The sequence below is a fragment of the Salvelinus fontinalis genome, chromosome 3, assembly GCF_029448725.1.
Source record: "Salvelinus fontinalis isolate EN_2023a chromosome 3, ASM2944872v1, whole genome shotgun sequence".
Taxonomy (NCBI): Eukaryota; Metazoa; Chordata; class Actinopteri; order Salmoniformes; family Salmonidae; genus Salvelinus; species Salvelinus fontinalis.
This window is the reverse complement of record NC_074667.1, coordinates 45,698,052-45,723,290: the sequence shown is the minus strand read 5'-3', so window position 1 is coordinate 45,723,290 and position 25,239 is coordinate 45,698,052. Positions and strand designations below refer to the sequence as shown.

General features: G+C 44.0%; 1 protein-coding gene across 2 annotated transcripts in view; it reads right to left on the bottom strand.

The window, feature by feature from the left end:
• Positions 1 to 865: 865 nt before the first annotated feature.
• The window catches only part of LOC129850525 (plexin-A2-like), a 77,452-nt gene continuing 53,078 nt past the window's right edge, over positions 866 to 25,239 (bottom strand). Inside the window, exons 6-32 of one of the 2 annotated variants that reach the window (XM_055916894.1) lie at positions 21,448 to 21,571; positions 21,152 to 21,305; positions 20,906 to 21,002; positions 20,091 to 20,205; positions 19,684 to 19,884; positions 18,959 to 19,055; positions 17,942 to 18,141; positions 17,087 to 17,238; positions 14,000 to 14,117; positions 13,704 to 13,840; positions 13,136 to 13,303; positions 10,256 to 10,349; positions 9,864 to 10,103; positions 9,596 to 9,739; positions 9,179 to 9,413; positions 8,917 to 9,059; positions 8,442 to 8,710; positions 7,475 to 7,541; positions 6,953 to 7,099; positions 5,582 to 5,741; positions 5,337 to 5,440; positions 4,426 to 4,522; positions 4,109 to 4,302; positions 3,837 to 4,006; positions 3,501 to 3,713; positions 3,130 to 3,280; positions 866 to 2,777 (exon numbers count right to left, since the gene is read on the bottom strand). In XM_055916894.1, coding sequence (XP_055772869.1) covers positions 2,682 to 2,777; positions 3,130 to 3,280; positions 3,501 to 3,713; positions 3,837 to 4,006; positions 4,109 to 4,302; positions 4,426 to 4,522; positions 5,337 to 5,440; positions 5,582 to 5,741; positions 6,953 to 7,099; positions 7,475 to 7,541; positions 8,442 to 8,710; positions 8,917 to 9,059; positions 9,179 to 9,413; positions 9,596 to 9,739; positions 9,864 to 10,103; positions 10,256 to 10,349; positions 13,136 to 13,303; positions 13,704 to 13,840; positions 14,000 to 14,117; positions 17,087 to 17,238; positions 17,942 to 18,141; positions 18,959 to 19,055; positions 19,684 to 19,884; positions 20,091 to 20,205; positions 20,906 to 21,002; positions 21,152 to 21,305; positions 21,448 to 21,571 — 4,087 coding nt within the window. In that variant the 3' untranslated portion in view covers positions 866 to 2,681. Of the gene's footprint in view, positions 2,778 to 3,129; positions 3,281 to 3,500; positions 3,714 to 3,836; positions 4,007 to 4,108; positions 4,303 to 4,425; positions 4,523 to 5,336; positions 5,441 to 5,581; positions 5,742 to 6,952; positions 7,100 to 7,474; positions 7,542 to 8,441; positions 8,711 to 8,916; positions 9,060 to 9,178; positions 9,414 to 9,595; positions 9,740 to 9,863; positions 10,104 to 10,255; positions 10,350 to 13,135; positions 13,304 to 13,703; positions 13,841 to 13,999; positions 14,118 to 17,086; positions 17,239 to 17,941; positions 18,142 to 18,958; positions 19,056 to 19,683; positions 19,885 to 20,090; positions 20,206 to 20,905; positions 21,003 to 21,151; positions 21,306 to 21,447; positions 21,572 to 25,239 lie in introns of those variants that run through there. The other variant, XR_008758812.1, reaches the window with a different exon arrangement.

Below are 25,239 nucleotides of genomic sequence, written 5' to 3'. Positions count from 1 at the left end.
TACTCTTATGGTAAGTACCCTACATACTGTAGAATTGTATGCTGGCTGTAGGACAAGTGGTCAAGGACTATCTCCAGTTTAAAAGTTTGTGGCTCCAATTTGATTCAAGCTATTTTCCCAAAATGTATTTTCAGAGACTCTGAGAATTCAATACCTCTTCATTTGCTCTAATGATTTATCTTAGCTCAATAACATACCCAGGATCATTTTCCTAGAAAAAAAGACAGACCTGAAGTTGGAATTTACTTTTCCAAACTCACTCTGTTGAAGACTTATTTCAGAGATCTAAAGGCATCAGTAATAATGGAGATGGAGCCAAATCAATCTTAGCAATTACCCAGATTAATGAACAAGAGTAGGACAATATCCCGGAGATCATTGTCGACCTCGGACCTCAGACTGTGGAAGCCCTGTCCAGAGACAGGGCCCTGTCCGATACCAATTTACAACACTATTCAATTTGCATGCTAATGCGGCCTAAGCATGGTGAGTAGAGTAGGCTACAGGGCTGGGTTGTCTAGGGCTGCTTACGCCGGCACGACAGACAAATCACCTCCCCAATAACAGCATCAGACATTGGCTCCAGTGGGAGAATGGGAACACAGAGTGGAGTGGCCATGAATTATGAAACATAAAATGCTTTAGTAGATAATCCACTGCATGTTAGCTTCATCGTGAGGATTGGGAGACGGGCCAAGTCGGTGTCAATGCCATCTATTCTCTTGGTCTAAAATATTGTCCAAAATATTATGCATATCTGTAAGCTACTAGTGTGACATATTCTCAAGGCTCTCAAATTCTAGCTATGACTCATTCATGCTAATTCAAAACGCATTATTGCTGGAAATGAATCTAGACAAATGTATTTCCTCAAGTTGACTTTTTAATGTATAGCAACAGTACAAAGTGAATCGTTTGCTTGCAAAATAGGAGTGTTTTGTATGTACAATATTTATACAATAAAATATTGTTTTTAAAAAGGTTCAATGTTAAAATGTCTTACAGTTTATTGCACAACACATTTCTAAATGATCATCATCAAAACGTCACACATGAAACAGTGTAGCTATAATAGTGGGAGGGAATATTTGTAATATTTTCTTTTTTTACACAAACAGGACATGACAGGTTTTTTTCTTCTTTTCTTTAACCTCTTCGTTTTTTTACTCTTTTACAATGACTGTAGAATAATGGAGAAATCATCAGGAGTGTAATAAATGTCTTCAATGCAGATAAAGATAAACACAAACCCTGGATTAAAGCAATCCTCTGGAGTGTCCCGTTTTATAATGACCATCTTTAAGATTGCACTCAATTAATGCAGTAATTTGAATGTGTGAAAATCAAACCATTGAAATGGCTATTCTGTCATGTTGATTGCATTCTGTAAAAACATGAATGGGACATTTAAAAGAATGATACAGACTACTTGATGCAACAGGAATCTTGAGTGTCCACCTTTAAAAGCATGCTACGTAGAAGCCTGAGGATTCTCCGAAAATATAACACAAAGATCTACTGTAATTCAAGTATCATGTTCAGTGTAAACAATGACTGATGGCTGAGAAGTCTCATTAACCAGGATGAAAATGATCTGGCCCACAGGAAGTAGTTAGCTGTCATTAATCTTCCAGCTCTATGGAATGATTCCCAAAGCTCCATTTGGCTACTTTGGGTCACTGCTAATCTAGTTCTTCCCTCACTTACCTCATGTCTGTCATCCCCAGAGTGCCGTAATAACTTAACGTAAGACCACCTTATTCAACGATTTTAGATATAATTCCTACTTTGTCTACATGGCATTTATGCCTAGTATGATAAGCTTTTGGCAATAAGAGGTCAACAAACTGAAGTGATCATTTTAAATAAATTATATATTTGTAATTGCTTTCTATATAGATGTGTTCTATTTATAATATATGGAATTCTGATGGCTTAATTCAATCAAATTTGCACTGCAGTATTTACACAATAGCATAAATAGATTCACAGAAAGATTTTGGGCACCAGATGACCTCCCCTCGCCATGCACCCAGTGTCCAGATTTAGGCACATGTTTACACAGGCAGTAGGCAGTGTAACTGTGTAACCATTGCTAAGGCAGATTTGATTGGATCCAGCCCAAAGTATGCAAAAATGGAATTGAACCCTCAACCTGTAATAATAGTGTTGTGTGTCTGGAAAGCTAAGTGTCAGGCAGAGAGGTAGCCCCCCCAAAAATGATGCTACCTTGGATGACATGGAGGTTCAGGATAACATTTTACTGCCATCCAATCTCAGAGTAAATTCTAACTTTCATAGAGCCTTCATACGGTTTCATAAAGGCTTATTAGACTTGTCCACTGAAGTGGAAATGTCAGTCCAAGGCCAAGGCTATCATATGTATGTCATTAGTTCATACTTAGATAAATGTATTTTGTTTTTGTAGTAAAAACAGAAAGTTATTTTGTCTTTGCCTCCACATGTGGTCTCATTGCAGCCAACAGAAAGAGAACAGCAGTGCTTGGTGAATTTGCTTGTCTATCCATGTTCTTCCCTTGTTGAGCACTCAGGCTGAATTAATCTGTAGTTCACTTCACCTGTGGCTTTTGGGTGTGCTTGCTCTGCTGACAGCGTGTGGCCTGTGTCCTGGGCCTTGTCATGTCAGTGTGTCTCTGAGTACACACATCTGTATGTCTGTCTCAGCTCTCCACAGACATGGCTGTGATGATCTGCTCCACCTTGTAGGCCAGCCTTTGCTTCTGGGCCTGCTCATCCTGCTCCAGGGCCTCAATGATCTGACACACACACACACACACACACACACACACACACACACACACACACACACACACACACACACACACACACACACACACACACACACACACACACACACACACACACACACACACACACACACACACACACACACACACACAAGACAAGACAAACATGAAATCAGCATAGCATAGCAGGCAGGGAAACACAAGGTTACTGTCCTTTGTGCTGCAAATTCCCTCTTGTTACTACACATAGACAGGCTAAAGGATACTTTGATAATAGTTTGAATCTAGATGCATATGTTTTGAATGCCACCCTGCCCCCCACTACTATAATGTGTAAAGTTATTGAGGTATAGGGCCTCACCTCTTGGCTGTACTTGCTGACGTAGGCGTAGATCTCGTGAAGGGCACTGAGCACATTGAACTCATTGGAGTGAAGGCGGGCCTGCTCGGCCAGGTAGGCATTCATGTCCTGGTCGCTGATGGCAGGCAAGCGGTTTATGTCTGCGTAGTACCTAGAGGGAGACAGAGACACACACTGTACTGTCAGCAGCCATCAAGCCTGGGGGTTAGAGCTATTCTGTCAGCCCACGTGTGACTGTAAGATATAAAGGTAGTCTGGCTAATAAAGTCTATCCACCTCAGTCATTTCAGTGGGAAATAATAACTAAGAATCAAATTAATAATATCACAGTTGAGTGATGTAACTAACACACACACACACACACATCTCACCTCTCTACCCAGCTTTTGTAGTGGGGGATGTCCTTGGCATAGAGTAGCTTGGTGGAGGGTGAGTCCTTGCCCAGGCGATGCTCTGAGGTAGAGCAGGAGTCCATGAAGGTCTGCGCCACAACAGACAGACAGGCATCTGTGATGCTGCTCTTGTGGATGTCAAACACAAACTGAGGGTTCTTGATCACATTCACCCAGAAGCGCAGAGGCAGGCTGGGGCAGAGAGAGGACGAGAAATACAATTTTCCAAACAGTCTATATATTAAGACAATCAGTAGAAATTCATTATTTTGTGCTGTTGCTTTCAGGTAGCATATTAAATCTGCACTCCCTCACCAGTTGCTTTTCCATGTGTGGCGAACATCCATGTCATGGATGCCATGCTTGTCAGCCTGCTCGTCCAGAAAGTCAAACATGTACTTGATGGCGAGTGGCAGAGCACTGCCCCAGCAGACGGTGCTGAACAAAGTCTCAAACAGGTCATCGACAAACTTCTGCAGCGTACCCTAACAAAACACCACAGCAATGTTAAAAGCACACCATATCGTTGGAACATACTTACTGAATCTGTAATTGCTAAGATGCTCTGGGAGAGGGTGAGGTAATACCTTAGTAGCCAGTAGCCTGGTCAGGTAGATCTCTGACACCATCTTGGAGCCGCGTTCGCCCTCCTTCTGGTCCCCGTGGTCGTGGTTCTTGACCAGGTGCCACACCTTCACCCCGCTCTCCATGTCCGGGGTGAGCATGGGCATGCGGGAGTGAGGGCTGTCAGGGCTGGTGGGGTTGGAGCGGAATGGTACATCTGCAGACAGACGGACGGTCTCAAAACATGAGCAGGAACATCAGTAGGTCAGGTAGAATAATGAATAGGTAAGTGAGTGGTTTGGTGGTGATGGTGGCTCCAGGGCAGGACTGACTGACTGACCGTATCGGCTAATGCTGCGTGGGAAGCTGGCTGAGGAGGGCAGGTTGTAAGAGGACATCTGCTTGGGCACCAGGGCCACCACACAGCGGTCTGATACCTGCAGGGTTCATAGGAGAAACACAAGGATTCATGTCAGTTTGACCCACTCCCAATTCAACATTATTGGGTCAGAATGATTTCCACAGAAAATGACGTTGATATGATGAATCCAGCCTGATGAGACCTATAGGAGTTATTTAATTTACTATTTGAGATATATAATGAATGTGATAATACAGCCTGTGAAATAAAACATGCATTTGCAGTGATCTAGCAAGGACTATTTTTTAGATATCGGTTGCTATGCTATAAATGCCATGGATGATGCTTTGTGTGATATCCATTTCATGCTGAGAAATGTCCTATAGGGTCTGCTCACTTATGCTATGTGCATGCCTTTTGCAGTAAAGCAGGCTCCCAACACTTCTGCTGCTGCTTTGCAGATTCAGCTGTCACACAGAACCAGGTACGCACCAGAGAGACTAAAAGTAATTGAGGAAAATTGTTCACATCCTTGATAGATTTTATCAACAAATTACACCTCTTTCAAACCTCTCTCCTGGTGTGGCAGCCAAGGCTGAATGTATTTGTCTCTTGGCTTCATGCAAATGTGTTTTACACCCCAGCTGGAGAGTCAGAGCATTTGTGGGTATAGAGTGAGATTAACTGTAACGTGTTTATACTTGTGCTCTATTTGGAGCTGTTATGAACCCCCCGTGATTTACCTGTAGGAGGAAGCAACTGACTCATACAGGAGATGAAAGAAGTGGATCAGTTTAGTTTACTATGGCCAGAGGCAGCAGTGAGGACAACATACTGTACATTCATGTTAGTGAACTGTGTGATGGGGATTGGGGAGTGAGTGGCTTGACCTGGTAGTGCATGAGGGTGTTGAGTCTTTTCCAATCGCCTTCGATCTTAGTGGTGATGTCTTCATCCTGCAGGACCACACGTGCCGTCCTCCCCTGGCGCCATTCTGTTGGGGATATAAACACATGGGTACATCTATGAGTCCCTCAATAAGTCAAACAAGCAGACAGAGAATAATCACTTGTTTATCTCAATATCAGTTATTGTAGGTCATCCATTAATTCCGACTGGAGCCAGTCTGACTCACCTAGGTCCATGTCTGCAGCGCGGGGCCTCTGGGAGAAGTGCATGTTCCTACAGACAGCATCCAGGATCTTCTCCTTCACCTGGGTGATGGTGTCACAATTGAGCGCCTTGACAGGGATCTCAGGGCTGTTCTCATTGTCTGGATTTACACAGCTCAGAGTCTGAGTAGGGACCAGAGAGAGAGAGAGAGAGAGAGAGGAGAGAGGAGAGAGGAGAGAGGAGAGAGGAGAGAGGAGAGAGGAGAGAGGAGAGAGGAGAGAGGAGAGAGGAGAGAGGAGAGAGAGAGAGAGAGAGAGAGAGAGAGAGAGAGAGAGAGAGAGAGAGAGAGAGAGAGAGAGAGAGAGAGAGATGGTTATTTTGACACTTAGTTATTGCTGTTACTGTTGTCCCGTTGACCATTTTGATTCTCATTTTTATATTGTAAATAAGCTTTGGCAATATGTACATTGTTACGTCATGCCAATAAAGCAAATTGAATTGAATTGAATTGAATTAAATTGAGAGAGAGAGAGAGAGAGAGAGAGAGAGAGAGAGAGAGAGAGAGAGAGAGAGAGAGAGAGAGAGAGCTGTCAGCACTACCCACTATCCCTCTCTATACACTGGTCCACTGGCTGCATGGAGGAGTCTCTCCTCTCATTGTGTGCCATCTCTTTCACAGCTTTGGCCAGAAATGTAATTTCACACTTTCAGCTGGATGCTGGGTTGCCAGCTCCAGCGGGGCACTAAACGGGTAATGAAACACAACCTCTCCGACAGGGCGATCAGAGAGGTGTCATCTCGTCACTGGGCTGCTCTCAGCCTGGGGGATGAGGCACACTGCTGCTGCATCCAACTTCTGCTTTAGCTGCAGACCATTTTACCCAGTAGCCAAGCAAAGACTGGAACTGTCTGGCCCTGGTTAGATAATGTAATTTAATTCTTAGCTGATTGTGTCACTGAAAAGCACGTAAAATATTATTTGTCTCTTTTGGCTCTTTACTGTTTTATTATCAAGCAAAATAATTATCCCGTATTCAGCAGTTTAACATAAGGGCACCATGAGTTGATATTTACAGAGCACAGCATTTTGCCTACCAGCTGTGTTGTAAGCAGAAAGGGGGATACCTAGTCTGTTGTACAACTGAATGCATTCAACTGAAATGTGTCTTCCGCATTTAACCCAACCCCTCTGAATCAGAGAGGTGCGGGGGGTTAACATAATCAACATCCACGTCTTCGGCATCCGGGGAACAATGGGTTGACTGCCTTGCTAGGGGCAGAACGACATGCAGGCAAGCGTTCCACTATCATGGTGGTAACTGAGAAAATATTCCAAGTGGTTTTAATGGAATCTGACATCTAAGACAAATTGTTGTGTGGTATGATGACTCACCAGGGTCTTGTATTCAATCTGTTGGCGGATGAGTTTGTCTTCACTGAGGGAGTAGCGCGCCTCCCCGGTGATGCAGTCTATAGGTCCCTTCTCCATCTGCTGCTTGATGGCACAGTACAGCATGAAGAGAGGCTCACCTGCACATTCCTTTGTCCAGGGAGGAACAGAGGATGAGAGAAGAGAGGATTGAGAGAGGCAGGAGAGGAGAGACATGCCTGTGAGCTATTCACCCCCATATGACTGGGATTCAGAGAACAGAGCATGAGTCATCAACTCTAATAAACTCCAGGTTGCTTAGCATTGATTTGTAGAGACCAATAAGACCTGCTTGACCTCTGAGGTGAACATTATCGCTCTACATTGTTCATAAAACATATTCATATCACACATCATGGGACACAAGTGTAATCCAAATGCACATAGAAATCCATCAGGTGTATAATCAATAACAATCATTAGAGGATTGCAGTAATACATCAAGCTGACTTCTGCAGTGATGAGGTTCCAAGTCATTGATATTACCTTAAGGAATTTGTGAAGTAGAAAGGCAAACCAATTTGTCAGCATCTTCTCTGCAACTGACTCAGTTCTGCAAGAAAGAGACAGACGGATACATTTTTAACAGGTAGATGTCTAAAGGTAGATTGGTCTGATCATGTAGATATACAAAATGCTTATTAAGAGGTAAAGAAAACAATGTTTATGTAAAAGTAACATGCTGCTCTGCATGGTCTCAGAGGACTAACACCAAAACCTGAGTGCTGCTGCTATAGAATAGAACCTATTTGGGTCATGACATAATTGTGCAAAAGCTACTGTGTGTCCTTTCTCTGTGTCAGCAGCACTCATCCCATCATCAAATGCTGTGTGTGCAAGAATAACGGATTTGTTATGTATCAATAGACAAATACCACACTAAAAACATACGTGTATCTTATATCTGATAAAGCAATCCAACGTCAAAGATAACTGTTAAATATTAGCCCTTTGCCTCCCTTTAGAGTTAACCATATATCTGCATTGCAGCCTCCTAACTTGCTCATCTCTTTATCTTGCTCATGCTCTGTCCATCATACTTATATACCTGGCTGTCACTTCTTTCTCATTGCCTGCATTTCATTGTCTTTTCATGAATGCAGAATGTTTGGGCTAACAAGGTCAGCCTTGCTGCCTCCCATGTTAACTCATCCCTATATTTAATGAGTGTGTCTCAGACTGAGTGCTCCCCCAAAAATCCTATGAAAGATTTAGCAGACTTCTCCCAGTCCTGGGAAAACAATGTGCAGAAGAAAGCAAGGTGGAGGGGAGGAAACGTGCGCTACAGCTGAATGTTTCATGAGTGGCACACAGAGGATAAGTCAGACTGACAATGGCTGTCTACACTCCGCACCCCTCTCCCTCTCCCTCTCCCTCTCCCTCTCCCTCTCCCTCTCCCTACTGTCACTGCTCCTGTCTTCCACCTGTCTGCTTTAGCGTTATCTATCTGTACCTGCGCAGCAGTAGTTTGGGGTGGTTCTTGCTCTCCAGGTTGCGCTCGATGAGGTCAGAGAGGAGGTGTTTGAGCACGTCGGTGGCGTACTCCAGACGGCCCTGCAGCGCAGTCATGATGAGCGAGGCCACGTAGCCGCGGTCACGCATGGAGAAGGAGCGCTGGAGCTCCAGAGTATGGATAAAGGTCAGCAGGAACACCTTGTTATTCACCAGCTGGGCAAACTGCTTCAGGGCCTTCTCCATACCCTGCTGCCCACTTCCAGACACCTACACACACAGAGACACACACATAACCCTCAGTTAGAGAGTAGAGGGATCTTGCGTTGGGATTATGATCCGTTTTGTCTCCCAATTGTAAAATGATTTATCTATGTATGCCACATTGGTTGTGTTTGTTAGATATTCTGTTTCTACAAGTAGATGACAAGGGGTCAGGTGTGGCCAGGTGTGTAATGGTGGTAATGGTTGTTTACCTCCAGCTCCCTGAGTACAGGATGGTCATCAATGCCAGGGAAGAGGACCCTCATGGTATAGGTGCGGTAGTCCAGGTGGGGGATCCCAGCCCTGTCTAGGTCACTGGTCAGCTCGTTGATGTCAGTCTGCAGCTCAGCGAACGCTGGGCACAATTACAGAGAATGAGAATGATTGGAGGAATTTAGTCCATATTCTAGCAATTTGTGAATTATCAGTATTATATTTCTCTCAGTTGTCTGATAACGTGCTGGTCAGACTCACCTTCCTTGCACTCCAGAGCCACCCGAGACTCCAGGGTGTCCATCTGCATCTGCAGGCGTTTGAGAGTGAGGTCATTCTCATGCGACTTTCGTCTGTAGGCCAATAGAACAATGAAGACAATGATGAGCAGCAGGCCTCCTCCAGCCGTGATGCTGAAGATGGCGGGGAGGGTGAGCAGGCTGTCTGAGCGGAAGTGGACTGCACCAGGAGAGATGTGGAGACCACCCACTTGGACCTGTACATTGGCAATAAACCATAAACACATGTGTACAAAGGCCATAAATCAAATAGACTTCAACAGACAGGGAAACCATACTGAACAATAGCTTCCTTTTATACATTTGTTTGACCTTGGTCAAGCTGCATTTTACTTAATAGTTTATCTAGATCTGGACTTAGACAGACAGAATGACTGACCATGACTTTGTGCTGGCCTGTGAGGTTTGGGGGCTCACAGAGGAGCTGTGTGTCAGAGACGGTGAGGGAGCAGGGTGTGTCCCCGATCAGCACGGTGTAGTTCAGCCTGGCCCCTCCAGATGCTGAGGGCACCAGGTTGCGCCCCTGCAACACAGAGAGGGAAACCCCACATCCATCAGGTCAGTAGATAGAACTCATCATCTAATGACAATTGTGCTACAGTTACGGGCTGACCCAGGCTGGGCTGGGCTGGGCTGGGCTGTCCCACCTTGAGTATGATGGGGGAACCAGGTTTCTGCTCCAGCACCCCAGACAAGCTGAGGGGCTCCAAGTAAGGGTTGGGGTAGTAGATGAAGCTTGTACTGTTGTAGGTGAGCAGGGCCTGCACATTGTTGAAAACAAAACCAAACTCTTCCACGTGTTTCACTGACTCCTGCTCCAGTGTGTACTCTGCCTTCAGGGAGGGAGCGAAGCAGATTATCGTGGTGGTGTTGAGCACCTTACACACCTGGGGAGAGATCCACGGACAGTGACAGACAAGCAAAGATAAATATTTGTCAAGAGTTTTGATATTACAATTGGCCACCATTTATCAGTACTATACAAGATACTGGACAGGAGAAAGAGATATCCTACTACGTTATCAGTGGACAGACTCACGTTGACAGACTCGTGGCCGGCGTACTTGACCCTGACCCTCGGCTCCTGCACCACATCCAGGTTGGTCCCGGTCACCATCAGGGTAGTGTGTCCACTATGAAACACAACACATTCACCAATATACACATCCATATTGGCCTCTGAATAGGTGAAAAGATAAACTGTCAGTTTCCTCTGCTTCCTTTCGTTATCAAACACCTCTGAATAGGTGAGCCAAGATAAACAGTTTCCTCTGCTTCCTGTCGTTATCAAACACCTCTGAATAGGTGAGCCAAGATAAACAGTTTCCTCTGCTTCCTTTCGTTATCAAACACCTCTGAATAGGTGAGCCAAGATAAACAGTTTCCTCTGCTTCCTTTCGTTATCAAACACCTCTGAATAGGTGAGCCAAGATAAACAGTTTCCTCTGCTTCCTTTCGTTATCAAACACCTCTGAATAGGTGAGCCAAGATAAACCGTTTCCTCTGCTTCCTGTCGTTATCAAACACCTCTGAATAGGTGAGCCAAGATAAACCGTTTCCTCTGCTTCCTGTCGTTATCAAACACCTCTGAATAGGTGAGCCAAGATAAACAGTTTCCTCTGCTTCCTGTCGTTATCAAACACCTCTGAAAAGGTGAGCCAAGATAAACAGTTTCCTCTGCTTCCTTTCATTATCAAACACCTCTGAATAGGTGAGCCAAGATAAACAGTTTCCTCTGCTTCCTTTCGTTATCAAACACCTCTGAATAGGTGAGCCAAGATAAACAGTTTCCTCTGCTTCCTTTCATTATCAAACACCTCTGAATAGGTGAGCCAAGATAAACAGTTTCCTCTGCTTCCTTTCGTTATCAAACACCTCTGAATAGGTGAGCCAAGATAAACCGTTTCCTCTGCTTCCTGTCGTTATCAAACACCTCTGAATAGGTGAGCCAAGATAAACAGTTTCCTCTGCTTCCTGTCGTTATCAAACACCTCTGAAAAGGTGAGCCAAGATAAACAGTTTCCTCTGCTTCCTTTCATTATCAAACACCTCTGAATAGGTGAGCCAAGATAAACAGTTTCCTCTGCTGCCTTTCGTTATCAAACACCTCTGAATAGGTGAGCCAAGATAAACAGTTTCCTCTGCTTCCTGTCGTTATCAAACACCTCTGAATAGGTGAGCCAAGATAAACAGTTTCCTCTGCTTCCTTTCGTTATCAAACACCTCTGAATAGGTGAGCCAAGATAAACAGTTTCCTCTGCTTCCTTTCGTTATCAAACACCTCTGAATAGGTGAGCCAAGATAAACAGTTTCCTCTGCTTCCTTTCGTTATCAAACACCTCTGAATAGGTGAGCCAAGATAAACCGTTTCCTCTGCTTCCTGTCGTTATCAAACACCTCTGAATAGGTGAGCCAAGATAAACCGTTTCCTCTGCTTCCTGTCGTTATCAAACACCTCTGAATAGGTGAGCCAAGATAAACAGTTTCCTCTGCTTCCTGTCGTTATCAAACACCTCTGAAAAGGTGAGCCAAGATAAACAGTTTCCTCTGCTTCCTTTCGTTATCAAACACCTCTGAATAGGTGAGCCAAGATAAACAGTTTCCTCTGCTTCCTTTCGTTATCAAACACCTCTGAATAGGTGAGCCAAGATAAACAGTTTCCTCTGCTTCCTTTCATTATCAAACACCTCTGAATAGGTGAGCCAAGATAAACAGTTTCCTCTGCTTCCTTTCGTTATCAAACACCTCTGAATAGGTGAGCCAAGATAAACCGTTTCCTCTGCTTCCTGTCGTTATCAAACACCTCTGAATAGGTGAGCCAAGATAAACAGTTTCCTCTGCTTCCTGTCGTTATCAAACACCTCTGAAAAGGTGAGCCAAGATAAACAGTTTCCTCTGCTTCCTTTCATTATCAAACACCTCTGAATAGGTGAGCCAAGATAAACAGTTTCCTCTGCTGCCTTTCGTTATCAAACACCTCTGAATAGGTGAGCCAAGATAAACAGTTTCCTCTGCTTCCTGTCGTTATCAAACACCTCTGAATAGGTGAGCCAAGATAAACAGTTTCCTCTGCTTCCTTTCGTTATCAAACACCTCTGATAGGTGAGCCAAGATAAACAGTTTCCTCTGCTTCCTTTTGTTATCAAACACCTCTGAATAGGTGAGCCAAGATAAACAGTTTCCTCTGCTTCCTGTCGTTATCGAAGGCACCTGATTTGCATTGAACTGTGCTTTGGTACTAAGAAAACATCTAATTGTTCTGGCCAGATAGGGCCAGATTGAACGGTTCTGCCAGCTGGCTTCCTATTTATTCATCTATCAGGTATCCATGGCTGACATTTCATGAAAGCTACATGATTGTGCTACATATATGTAGATGCAATTAACACAAACGAACTAGCCGCGATATCATGTAGAGCTCCGAAATAGTTTGAGAGTGTGGGAATAGAGACCCACCTGAAGAGAAGAGAGAAACTAAATGAAAAAGGGGCACATCTGTCTAGTCAGCTTGAGACGAATCCAATCATTCCCACACTTCAAAGGATACCTAAGCCTAGGTGGCCACATGGTGTGACTGCACACAGATGATGAGACGATGGGACTTTGATTATAAGTCTGTGAAATCCCCTGTCAGTTGACAGAGTAGAAAGCCAGTAGCCATGCGCTGCACCACTTCTCCCTGGCTGGCTGTCTCTATGTCAAGTCACATACAGCCCTGCACCAACCATCATGCATAATATGTGACTGGAAGGCCAGCAGAGCAGGCTGCTGCGGTGCCTTGCACCTTCACTCACCTTATTCCTCAGTAATATACAGCTGAACCAAATGGAGGGGGTGGGTGGGGGGGCATAAATAGGAGGCCATGTTATCAAAATATCAGGTTGCACACACAACTTATTAGCGGGGAGGTTTGTTGTACCTAGTGATGCTCCACTCTGGCTCGATGCGCTGGACTGTGGGATCCTCGATGTACTCAAAGCCCAGGCTTCCTGGCACCATGGCCAGATCTACACTGAGGCTGACCTGCACCAGGGTGGCGCCTGTCACAGAGGGTGCCGAGAAACACACGATCTCCGACATGGTCCGCCTGGGAAAACCAACAAGAAATACCAATTGGGTTCAATTCCCTTGATTCTGTCTGTACCTGCTCTTTACCGTGGTGGGAATCTTAACTCTACTACAGTGAGTTATGCACATTACAATGCAGGGCAAGTGAGCATTATGTTCTGCCCCTCCCTCTTTAGAGATGAAACATAGTAATTAGAGGATTTCTAGCTAATGGTGCCTTTTCTTCACCCTCCTGAGACTCACAATGAGGGCCCTTTTTGATCTTTAAATAGATCTCTAAAAATAAGAGTAGAAAACAATGCACTGTCCTGGCGTTCAGCCTTTCCACAGGCACTTTCATCAAGTCCCCACTTTTATATAAGAGTCTTTGTAGGAGCTTCAGTAGAGGGTTCTCGGTTGGCTTGTTCCTGTGCACTCACCTGTACAGCTCACAAGTCTGGTTTCCAAAGGTAACGTTCACACTGCTCCCAGCACCCAGGTTCTCCCCCACGATGGTGACCTTAGTGCCCCCAGACTCAGGCCCTCGGCCAGGGGTCAGTCCCACCATGGAAGGAGTCTATGAAAAAATAATTTTCTCAATATTCCACATGGCATGCTACTTTGTGGACTTTTTGTTGATGACTCATATGATAGTGTATGAGAACAAACTGTTCCAAAGCAATAATACTGTAGTAGAGAGATGTGTTCTATGTATGGTTTAAGATGTAGATCATACCTCAAAGGAGTAGAGCTGGGAGGACTGAGTTCGTAGTTCTGGTCTACATTCACCAACACACAGCTGGACTGGACCAGGTGCACTTCCCTGAGACGTAGAGGCCATTTTACACACAATCCTGTCAGAACACACAAACACAGAGATATAGAGACATATATATATATATATATATATATATAGAGAGATATATATAGAGAGAGATATAGAGAGATATATAGAGATATATAGAGAGATATAGAGGGAGATATATATATATATATATATATATATATATATATATATATATAGAGAGAGAGAGAGAGAGAGAGAGAGAGAGAGAGAGAGAGAGAGAGAGAGAGAGAGAGAGAGAGAGAAAGGGAGAAAAGGAGGGAGGGAGGGAGAAAAGGAGGGAGAGAAAGAGATAGATTACTGTGCTGTACACATTTTTCAATTGAAGAAAAAGTGCTGTTTTCTGTTGGTCTCTCTAGACAATGTGATTGAAGCAGACTATCATAGTAGTGGTAGGTTAATATGGAAGGCCATCTTTCTTCCTAATGAAAAACCAAAAGCACCATTATAACAGCAATAATAAACTCCACCACATCCACTACCCACCATTACCTCCATCACCATGGCAACAGTGTGTTCTCGATAAATCAGTTAGCCTGTCAGGTCAATAAGATAATGTAGAACGCAATGAATAAGTCACTATACAAACTGACCTACAATAACACTTATGTTTGTAATGACATGTTTTAAAGCACTGTATGGGGTCTAAATGAATAGTCACAGAAAAGTATTGCTAAATCTTAGGGATGAACCTTTCACCCCGACAACAGGACCCAATGAATCCTCTTCTCTCCACCCTCTGCTGTCAGGAGTTTTCAGTTTTTCTGCTGGCATGTTCCTTTTTTATACAAGGATATAAATAAGGTCCCTTCATCCATGGCCCAATCGAATTACATGGCTGTGAGAGAAACACATGGCTAACAGATTGTCTCTGCAGTCAGTGACATGCGGCGCATTTCAATTACAGCAGTGCCGTCAGCCTCACAACGGCACACAAAACAGCTCTGCTCTCTACTCCTCAGCACACTAAAGAAAGCCTGCTGCAACCTGTATATCTTTATGTTCATCATTAGTTATAGTGTGTGTGTGTGTGTGTGTGTGTGTGTGTGTGTGTGTGTGTGTGTGTGTGTGTGTGTGTGTGTGTGTGTGTTTGTGTGTTTGTGTGTGTGTGTGTGGACGTGTTTAACTACAGTTGAAGTTGGAAGTTTACATACACTTAGGTTGGAGTCATTAAAACTCGTTTTTCAACCACTCCACAAATTTCTTGTTAATTAACTAAAGTTTTGGCAAGTCAGTTAGGACATCTACTTTGTGCATGACAAGTAATTTTTCCAACAATTGTTTACAGACAATTCCAGTGGGTCAGAAGATTATACACGAAGTTGACTGTGCCTTTAAACAACTTGGAAAATTCCAGAAAATTATGTTATGGCTTTAGAAGCTTCTGATAGGCTAATTGACATCATTTGAGTCAATTGGAGGTGTGCCTGTGGATGTATTTCAAGGCCTACCAACAAACTCAGTGTCTCTTAGTTTGACATCTTGGGAAAATCAAAGGAAATCAGCAAAGACCTCTGAAAAAAAGTTGCAGACCTCCACATGTCTGGTTCATCCTTGAGAGCAATTTCCAAATGCCTGAAGGTACCACGTTCATCTGTACAAACAATAGAATGCAAGTATAAACACCATGGGACCACGCAGTCGTCATACAGCTCAGGAAGGAGACGCGTTCTGTCTCCTAGAGATGAACGCACTTTGGTGCGAAAAGAGCAAATCAATCCCAGAACAACAGCAAAGGACCTTGATGAAGATGCTGGAGGAAACAGGTGCAAAAGTATCTATATCCACAGTAAAACGAGTCCTATATCGACATATATCAACACCGCTCAGCAAGGAAGAAGCCACTGCTCCAAAACCGCCATAAAAAAGCCAGACTATGGATTGCAACTGCACATGAGGACAAAGATCATACTTTTTGGAGAAATGTCCTCTGGTCTGATGAAAAAAAAATATAACTATTTTGCCATAATGACCATCATTATGTTTGGAGGAAAAAGGGGAGACTTGCAAGCCGAAGAACAACATCCCAACTGTAAAGCACGGGGGTGACAGCATCATGTTGTGGGGGTGCTTTGCTGCAGGAGGGACTTGTGCACTTCACAAAATAGATGGCATCATGAGGATGAAAAAGTATGTGGATATATTGAAGCAACATTTCAAGACATCAGTCAGGAAGTTAAAGCTTGGTCGCAAATGGGTCTTCAAATGGACAATGACCCCAAGCATACTTCCAAGGTTGTGGCAAAATGGCTTAAGGACAACAAAGTCAAGGTATTGGAGTGGCCATCACAAAGCCCTGACCTTAATCCTGTAGAAAATGTGTGGGCAGAACTGAAAAAGCGTGTGTGAGCAAGGAGGCCTACAAACCTGACTCAGTTACACCAGCTCTGTAGGGAGGAATGGGCCAAAATTCACCCAACTTATTGTGGGAAGCTTGTGGAAGGCTACCTAAAATGTTTGACCCAAGTTAAACAATTTAAAGGCAATGCTACCAAATACTAATTGAGTGTATGTCAACTTCTGACCCACTGGGAATGTGATGAAATAAATAAAAGCAAAAATAAATAATTCTCTCTATTCTGACATTTCACATTCTTAAAATAAAGTGGTGATCCTAACTGACCTAAGACAGGGTATTTTTACTAGGATTAAATGTCAGGAATTGTGAAAAACTGAGTTTAAATGTATTTGGCCGAGGTGTATGTAAACTTCCGACTTCAACTGTATATTTGTAGGGACTAGAAGTCGCCATAAGAGTAGTAAACAAACCAAAATTTGACCAACTGTGGACATTTGTTTGTCCCCAAAATGTCTAATGCAATTTCTAGGGGGGTTAGGGTTAAGGTTAGAATAAATGTTATGGTTAGAATTAGGTTTAGGGCTAGGAGCTAGGGTTAGTTTTAGGGTTAGGAGCTAGGGTTAGGGTTTTGGGTTAAGGCTATGGGGAGTCTGGGTGCTTCTGTTTATTTTGGTTCTTACTGTTCTGCAGTGATGTAGCCGTCTTCCTGTGGGGTACACTGAACCCCTGCCACCTCCACGTTGCCCACCAGCTCAGAGAAGGACAGGCCCAAGTTCAGGCCCTGGATGGTGACCAGTGTTCCCCCCTCTGGAGGCCCTGCCACTGGGCTCACCTACAGGAAGGAGAGGGGGGCATGGAGAAGGAACAGATTTATGGTGGCAGCATACAAGTAGTGTAATATTTTCAATACATGACAACAGATTAATGCATTGCATCACTATGCCCAAAAACAACTATGCAGATGCTCTATCTAAAATGGCTTGACCACACAAAGTGCCTTCAGGCCTATTGAGCAGTGCTCTCCCAGTTTCCAGCAGCAGGCAGTAGCAGCCCGGGTCTGAATCAATTCACTCCCAGACTGCCACTGAAACACTAATAATGTGACAGGGACTTCAAAGGCTCATGGCTCTTTGAAGTTGGAGCAGTAATTCTCTGTGGCTGTCTGACCTACTGTGTCTCTCTCATTCTAAAAAATTAACAGTGTGTTGGGGCCAAGAACACTCATTGCCACCCACAAAATAGGGTGCATGGGGCATAACTTAAGGTTGCATTAATTTGGCACAAGCTGTATGTCTGATATAGTCTTATTTATACAACGGGTGGGTCTAATCCTCGATGCTGATTGGTTAAAACCACATTCCAGTCGGTGTCTATTCCACAAGCTACCACCGGTCTTGCTCATGTCTAAGGACTGATCTCAATTGTTTTTACTGATTATTTCTGAGAAGGCCTCTTATCACTAAGGCCATATGATGGATAATGGTGAAGGTTAAAGTAGGGGTTAGTTGTAAAAGATAAGGTTCTGACTGACTAACCTCAGTTATGCGTGGGTTGGTACACTTAACGTTCCTGGTGGACACGTCGAGCCAGCGGCTGGCGTAGGGGCTGATGGGCAGGCAGTGCTGCCTCATGGTGCAACGGCCTTCTCCACTGCACCAGCCACACTGGAACTTCCTCTCAGCCCGCAGACACATGCCACAGCTGTCCCGCTGGGCACCACACTTATACAGGTGCACTGTGGAATACAGGAGGACCGCAGTTGAATTACATTCAGTGCTTGTACACTGGCTTCAAAACAGTCTCAATTCACTGGGGCACGGACTCTACAAGGTGTCAAAAGCATTCCACAGGGATTCTGGCCCATGTTGACTCCAATGCTTTTACACACTTGTGTCAAGTTGGCTGGATGTCCTTTGAGCGGTGGACCATTCTTGATACACACTGGAAACTGTTGAGCGTGAAAAACCCAGAAGTGTTGCAGTTCTTGACACAATCAAACAGATGGTGACAGGTGTCACCACCTGTTTGGTAGTAGGTGTGGTGTCACCTACTACCATACCCTGTTCAAAGGCACTTACATGTTTTGTCTTGCCCATTCCCCCTCTGAATGGCACACATTCATGTCTCAGTTGTCTCAAAGCTTAAAAAATATTCTTTAACCTGTCTCCTCCCCTTCATCTACATGACGTCAATATGGGATCAAAGCTTTTTCCTGGATTCACCTGGTTAGTCTATGTCATGAAAAAAGCATCTGTTCCTAATGTTTTGTACACTCAGTGTATATTTGACAGTATTTAGATATTGAATGGCACTATATTAATACCAAATACACACTCAAGCAGGATAATGGAGAGATCTAAGAAATGGTTAACACAAAAGTCCACCCTCACAGCCCAGATGATTGGCTAGAACTAATAACACAGTAGAGAGAGCCATGTGAACGTTCTCCCAAGGCTGAGTGAAAGCCTTGGCGTGGGCTAAACCTCATCCATCCCAGAGTGAGAGCTTTCCACTCCTCAGCCATGGCAGACAGTGATGGATGGCAGAGGCACCTTTAATCTTATCTGGATTGTCGATGATGAAATTGCCATTCCAAATGATGGAGAGGTCCACTGCCAGGTCACTGATCCTCACACCCTCATATATGTACTGCCGGAGAGAGAGAGGTAGGAAGAGGGAGAGAAAGAGGGGTGGGAGAGGGAGAGGGATGTGAGAGGGAGGAAGAGAGAGAGATGAGGCTTTTAACCACCTGTCATTTCTATGATCACTGTCTGCTCCTCTCCACTGTGCATGGCCATATTGGGACAGGACTCTGCGGGGAATGGAGAGGCTGTTCATCTAGAGCTGAGGAAAATTGGCTTTTTACTGGACGTGAGATAGAAGAGTGAGGTATAGACGCATTAAAAATTGATTGTGTGTCATGTAGTCTATGCAGCACTGTCTGCCACTCATCCTCACTGTCGACTATCTGAGACGTTAACTTATTATGTCCCTATTACATGGACCTAGATGCACCTTTGAATAACACTGACGTTTGGTTTCAGACATAAATTAAATGTTTTAGTCATTCCGCTGCAGACAACCTACTTCTTATTTGATCAAGACACGGCATACCTGAGCTCATCTCAGTGGGATGAGATCAGATTCAGATTGCTCTCAGAGACTAGCTCAGATGTAATTCACTAGACTACAGATAATGGTCCTGGATAATGCACAACCAGGCTGAGGCTGGTGCCAGGGGGAGTGTTAGAGAGGGTCACACAGTCACAGTACGTACCGAGCTGTTCTGGCACTGCACACTGGAGCTGTTGAAGCGCAGGGCGGTGACACGGTGGTTGGTTCCCTGAACGTAGAGCACACACTCGTACCCCCTCTGGCCAGACTGGGGCTGTGGAAGGTTCCGGGCCCTCAGGGTGATGGGTCTCACCTCCCCTGCTGGGATCAGGATCTCCCCAGAGTGCAGCAGCTGGGGGCAGTCCTAGAGAACATATTCCAAGAGTCAAAGGACCTCAGCAGGGGTCTATCAAGGTCTATTAAATTATAAAGATAGATTGCCTAAAGAGTACATGTTATAACATGTTAACATGTTATGGAAATATGGATTCATGAAAACATGGGTTAATGTGCATTATACCAGAAAATACTGTTAATGTGGTGTATGTTTATCAGTAGCCATGTAGCTACCTCTGAGGCATTGACCCGGCCCTCCTGAAAGGAGCAACTGAAGGGATTGTGGGTACACAGGTTGCGATATTTACACCAGTGGCAGCGGAAGGTACTGTTCACACAGGACAGACACCTGCAGTGCAAGGAGAGGGACAGATGGACATGTTACACACATCATATGACTAACCAGCCAACAGACATCCCAATGCTTCTAGAAACTCTGTGGCCAAGCAGTGTTGCAGAGAGAGCAGTATTAGGCACCAGCACACAGTAATTCCGTATGTTCTGTAACAGCTCTGTATACATAGAACTGGCCTGCCAGGTCCTTTCAGACACAGGATAATTAATTATGGAGGCTGATGTGATGCTGATGTGATGCTGCTGTGCTGTGTGAGGCAGAGTGGGGAGGGGGAGGCTGTTTAGACTAAAATATTAATCACAGCTAGCTGCTGTCTCTGACTATTTTGCTAATGGACACTTAATTTTGATCAAACGGATATGATTTGGCTTTGAACTGTATTTCTATTATGTTAAAGTGGACCTGAATGTCGCCGTTAGGGAACTATGTTTAGATGTATGTACTCATACTACTCAGTATGTACACTGTTCCTCAGGGAACCAGTCTAGAAACACTAAGCAGAACCAAACAAGCTAACAATGCAGGGTTATCTGCCTTAGGTTGACCAAAATCAAAATGGATGATTAATTTGAACTTAGGGGTTACCTATCTGCCTGATCTTAAGTGGGGTTGTCCCCATCAATGTCCTAATGAGGTTGTGCCCTACTATCTTTTGAATGCATCAGATAACGTGTGGGCCAGGAGATGAACTTACGTTTGATGCACGCTGCAGTTATAGAACTTGACCTCTGTACTGCCCAGCATTTGACCTGTCTCCTTAGAGTTCAGACGCAGCACAACACCCAACCAGTCTGATGGAGAAAAGCAAAGGGGAGGGAGGAGATTGGCAGTATAGTAGTTGGCTTTATTCAGACTGCTGGTCCTCTGTAAAAGAGTCACATATGTATCACTGAGGATCACAGAGCAATACGTCCTATGTTGGAGCTATATATTTTGTCACCTTGTCCTTCAGGTATGTGTGGGACCTCTTTGCCAGATGGGGACAGGCACATGACTCTGTTGCCATTGACATGGCCCTCCACCTCGGTCTGCTCTCCAAATAAACAGGTGATCCCAGTTGAGAGGTCAGGTACATTGCTCACCTCCAGTAGGAGCTATTGGAGAGGAGCAGAGAGAGATAGCTGGGTTGGAACAGTCTGGTCTATCATGAAACACTGAGGACTTCTTCCCACCATCAAGACTCAGAACACGTCAGAATCAGTTTGATCAGAAGTAAATAATTAACTGTTGACTTACAGGCACACTGTGTGCTGACACGGCAATGCTGTCTGGGTGAGCGATAACTTTCACACAACGTTCGATATCAGTGGCGAACCGGAAGGGCTCCTCTGCTCTCTGGCATTGGTCTCTTCTGGCACACCTGTAGATGGGAACCAGGACATTATTCATTCTTACTGGTTACTGTACATGTGAGATAAACATTTTCCTTTAAGGAACATCTAAACAACATCAATGCAAAACGCATCATACTGTGACACTTTCTGTATTTTGAAACTTCCATACATTGAAAACTGGACTACTGAAACAAATACCAAGATAGTTTTGGCGTGGTATTTTTCTTTAAGGAAATTGATCCCCTATCAGTTTGGTTGGATTGCTCTGCCGAAGGAAATCCAGTTGTACGGTGGGATAAATGGATTTTAAGCAGTGAGTGTTTTGTGTAAGGGTTATTTAACATTTTACATTGACATTTTAGTAATTTAGCGGACTCTCTTATCCAGAGCGACTTACAACTAGTGCATTCATCTAATTGGCTAGGTGAGACAACCACATATCACAGCTGCAGTAAGTACATTTTCCCTCAATAAAGTACAGATAACTGCCAAAATAATGGAAACACTAAATCAAGGAGTAAATCAAGGATACAACGTATGTTGAAAGCAGGTGCTTCCACACACAGGAGTTAATTAAGCAATTAACATTCCATCATGCTTCGGGTCATGCATAAAAGTGCTGACGACAATGTCCCCATCCACATGAGTGGGCATGAGTGGTCACTGAATGTTTGATGTGCATGAAAACGATGTAAACCATATGCCATGGCCGTCTCAGTCACCAGATCTCAACCCAAATGAACACTTGCTGGAGCAGCGCCTGAGACAGCTTTTTCCACCACCATCAACAAAACGCATCGCTCCAATAGAGTTCCAGACACTTATAGAATCTATGCCAAGATGCATTGAAGCTGTTCTGGCTCGTGGTGGCACAACGCCCTATTAAGACACTTTTTGTTGGTGTATATTTTATTTAGTCAGTTACCTGTAGTTATCAGCAAATCAGTACTAGTATAAAATACACATGATTTTGAATTGAAGTGCCAGGAGAGAGAGAGCTTTGACTGAACTGACCCCCGGTAGGGGTCGGAGGGCCAAGAGACCAGAGGTGGCAGAATGGAGTGCTCGGGATGGAGTGTAAGGTTTGAGCATAGCCTGAAGGTAGAGTCCTGCATCGCGTCAGATACTCACGGTTCGCCGCAGTTGGCCCGCAAAAAAATCAGATGGCTGGTGGAATGAAAACATTCTTACAACCCGAGCTTCAGAACAATCATATTGTGTGTAGGAAACGTTTCAAATCAAGATTATATATATTTTTTACAAACCCAGAAGCTTGTTGTCTTTCATTTGAATTGTGCTGCTACTTCAATTAAGCCTAGTGAGCGGTGAGACATTTAGGCAATACACAGACCATATAAAGCAGGGAATGGGAATAGCCTAATAGCCTACTACTATGGAAATAAATTGATGTTATTGGCGGGTTACAGAATCGGCTCTTGGAACAATTCCATGTGCGTGAGTTTAGTTTATACATTTCCGCATCCTATTCTGTGAGCTTGCAGTGAGTCACTCAGCCTCGAAGCAGGAGGGGGGAAAGATACAGCGATAGTCATAGGATGCGGAAATGGAGGTCAGTGGGGTCGAAGAGGCCTAATCAGGACAGTAGTGAGAGGGATTTAACAGAAGGTAGAGTTGATAGGATAGAGTAGGAGAGAGTAGTGGGAGAGAGAGAGAGTGAAGATTGATGTACAGGACCATCTGGGTAGGGGCTGAGTGGGTAGGGTTGGAGGAGAGAGGGAGAGAAAAGGAAACCAAGTAGTGATCAGAAATATCAAGGGGGTTGCAGTACGGTTAGTAGGTGAACAGGATTTAGTAAAGATGACGTCAAGCGCATTGCCTGCCTTGAGAGTGGGAGGGGACTGGGAAAGGGTGAGCTCAAAAGAGGAAAGGAGTGGGAGGTTGAAGTCGCTCAGTACGATGAGTGGCGAGGCATCATTGTAAAAATTAGCTTATCAAGGTGTCAAGCTCATTGAGGAACTCTCCAATGGCACCTGGTGGGCGATATATGACAACAATGTTAAGCTTTAGTGGACAAGTGACAGCGACAACATGGAATTAAAATGAAGAGAGAGATGGGGAAAATAGAACATTTTCACTTTGAAGAAATGAGTAGCCCTGTGCCACCACTATGAAGACCTATCTCTTCAAATGAGAAATTGTGGTAACTTGGGACGTGCAGATTTACATTCAAAATGCACACAAACACACATAAATATTGCACTTAAAGGTCCAATGCAACCATTTTTATCTCAATATAAAATCATTTAGGAGTAACAATTAAGTACCTTACCGTGATTGTGTTAAATTAAAATAGTCTAAAAGAAACAAAATTAGCTTCTTAGCAAAGAAAATAGCTTCTTAGCAAAAGTCTGGGAGTGGTCTGAGTGGGGAGGGGAATCTGAAAACGACCTCTCATTGGCAGAGAGGTTTGAAACTCCCTTTCTTATTGGTATATTTACTAATTTACATGTTATGCCAAAACTCCATCCCACTAAAACAGGCTGAAAGTTCACATGGTCCTTTTAAACAGCTCTAACACTAAAATAAAATTATAATCATTTTCACAATATTATTCTAATCTCATAGTATGGAAATATACACTGAGTATACAAAACAATAAGAAAACCTGCTCTTTCCATGACTGATCAGGTGAATCCAGGTGTGATCAGGTGAATCCAAGCTATGATCCCTTATTGATGTCAGTTGTTAAATGCACTTTAATCAGTGTAGATGAAGGGGAGGAGACAAGGTAAAGAAGGATTTTTAAGTCTTGAGACAATTGAGACAATTGAGATGTATTGTGTATGTGTGTTATTCAGAAGGTGAGAAAGACTAAATAGTTAAGCGCCTTTAAACAGGGTATGGTAGTAGGTGCCAGCGCACCGGTTTGTGTCAAGAACTGCAACGCTGTTGGGTTTTTCACGCTCAACTGTTTCCTGTGTGTATCAAGAATGGTCCACCGCCAAAAGGACACCTAGCCAATTTCACACAACTGTGGGAAGCATTGGAATCAATATGGGCCAGTATCCCTGTGGAACATTTTCGACACGTTGTAGAGTCCATGCCCTGACAAATTGAAGCTGTTCTGGGGGCAAAAGGGGGTGCAGCTCAATATTAGTAAGGTGTTCCTAATGTTTGGTATACTCAGTGTATATAAAACACAGATAAATCACGTTTTTGAATGCACTGGGCCTTTAAAAGAATTAGAGGCTCACTAGGTTGCATCTCTCAGCGATCACAATTCCTTTTGAAGGGGATCTAACAATAGAGCGTGTCTCTCTTTTACATGTGTAATGTCCACTGTGGGATGAGACAGTGCTTAATGGACTCTCAGATGTGGTCGAGGGTGACATCTCATGGGAGCCTTCAAAGCGCACAGAGACCTCAACAGTAATTACAAGACAATGAAGGCAGAATGGAAACCCAATGATGGTTGTTGTTCCTGCTGGCTCCTTGATACAGCCGGTATCCATAGGGGGAATAGATACTAACCTCTTAGCTTCTTATCAATTGAAGTGCCCCTGGATACCCATTTCATCTCAGGCGCAATTTCATTCCCTTTGATTTCGTCTACCCCTCCATGTTAGGCCTGATAGTGCTGTTTGTTCTCCTGTCCTAGACTTTTAGACATTAACACACCACATATATAGTTGAAGTCGGAAGTTTACATAGACTTAGGTTTTTCAACCACTCC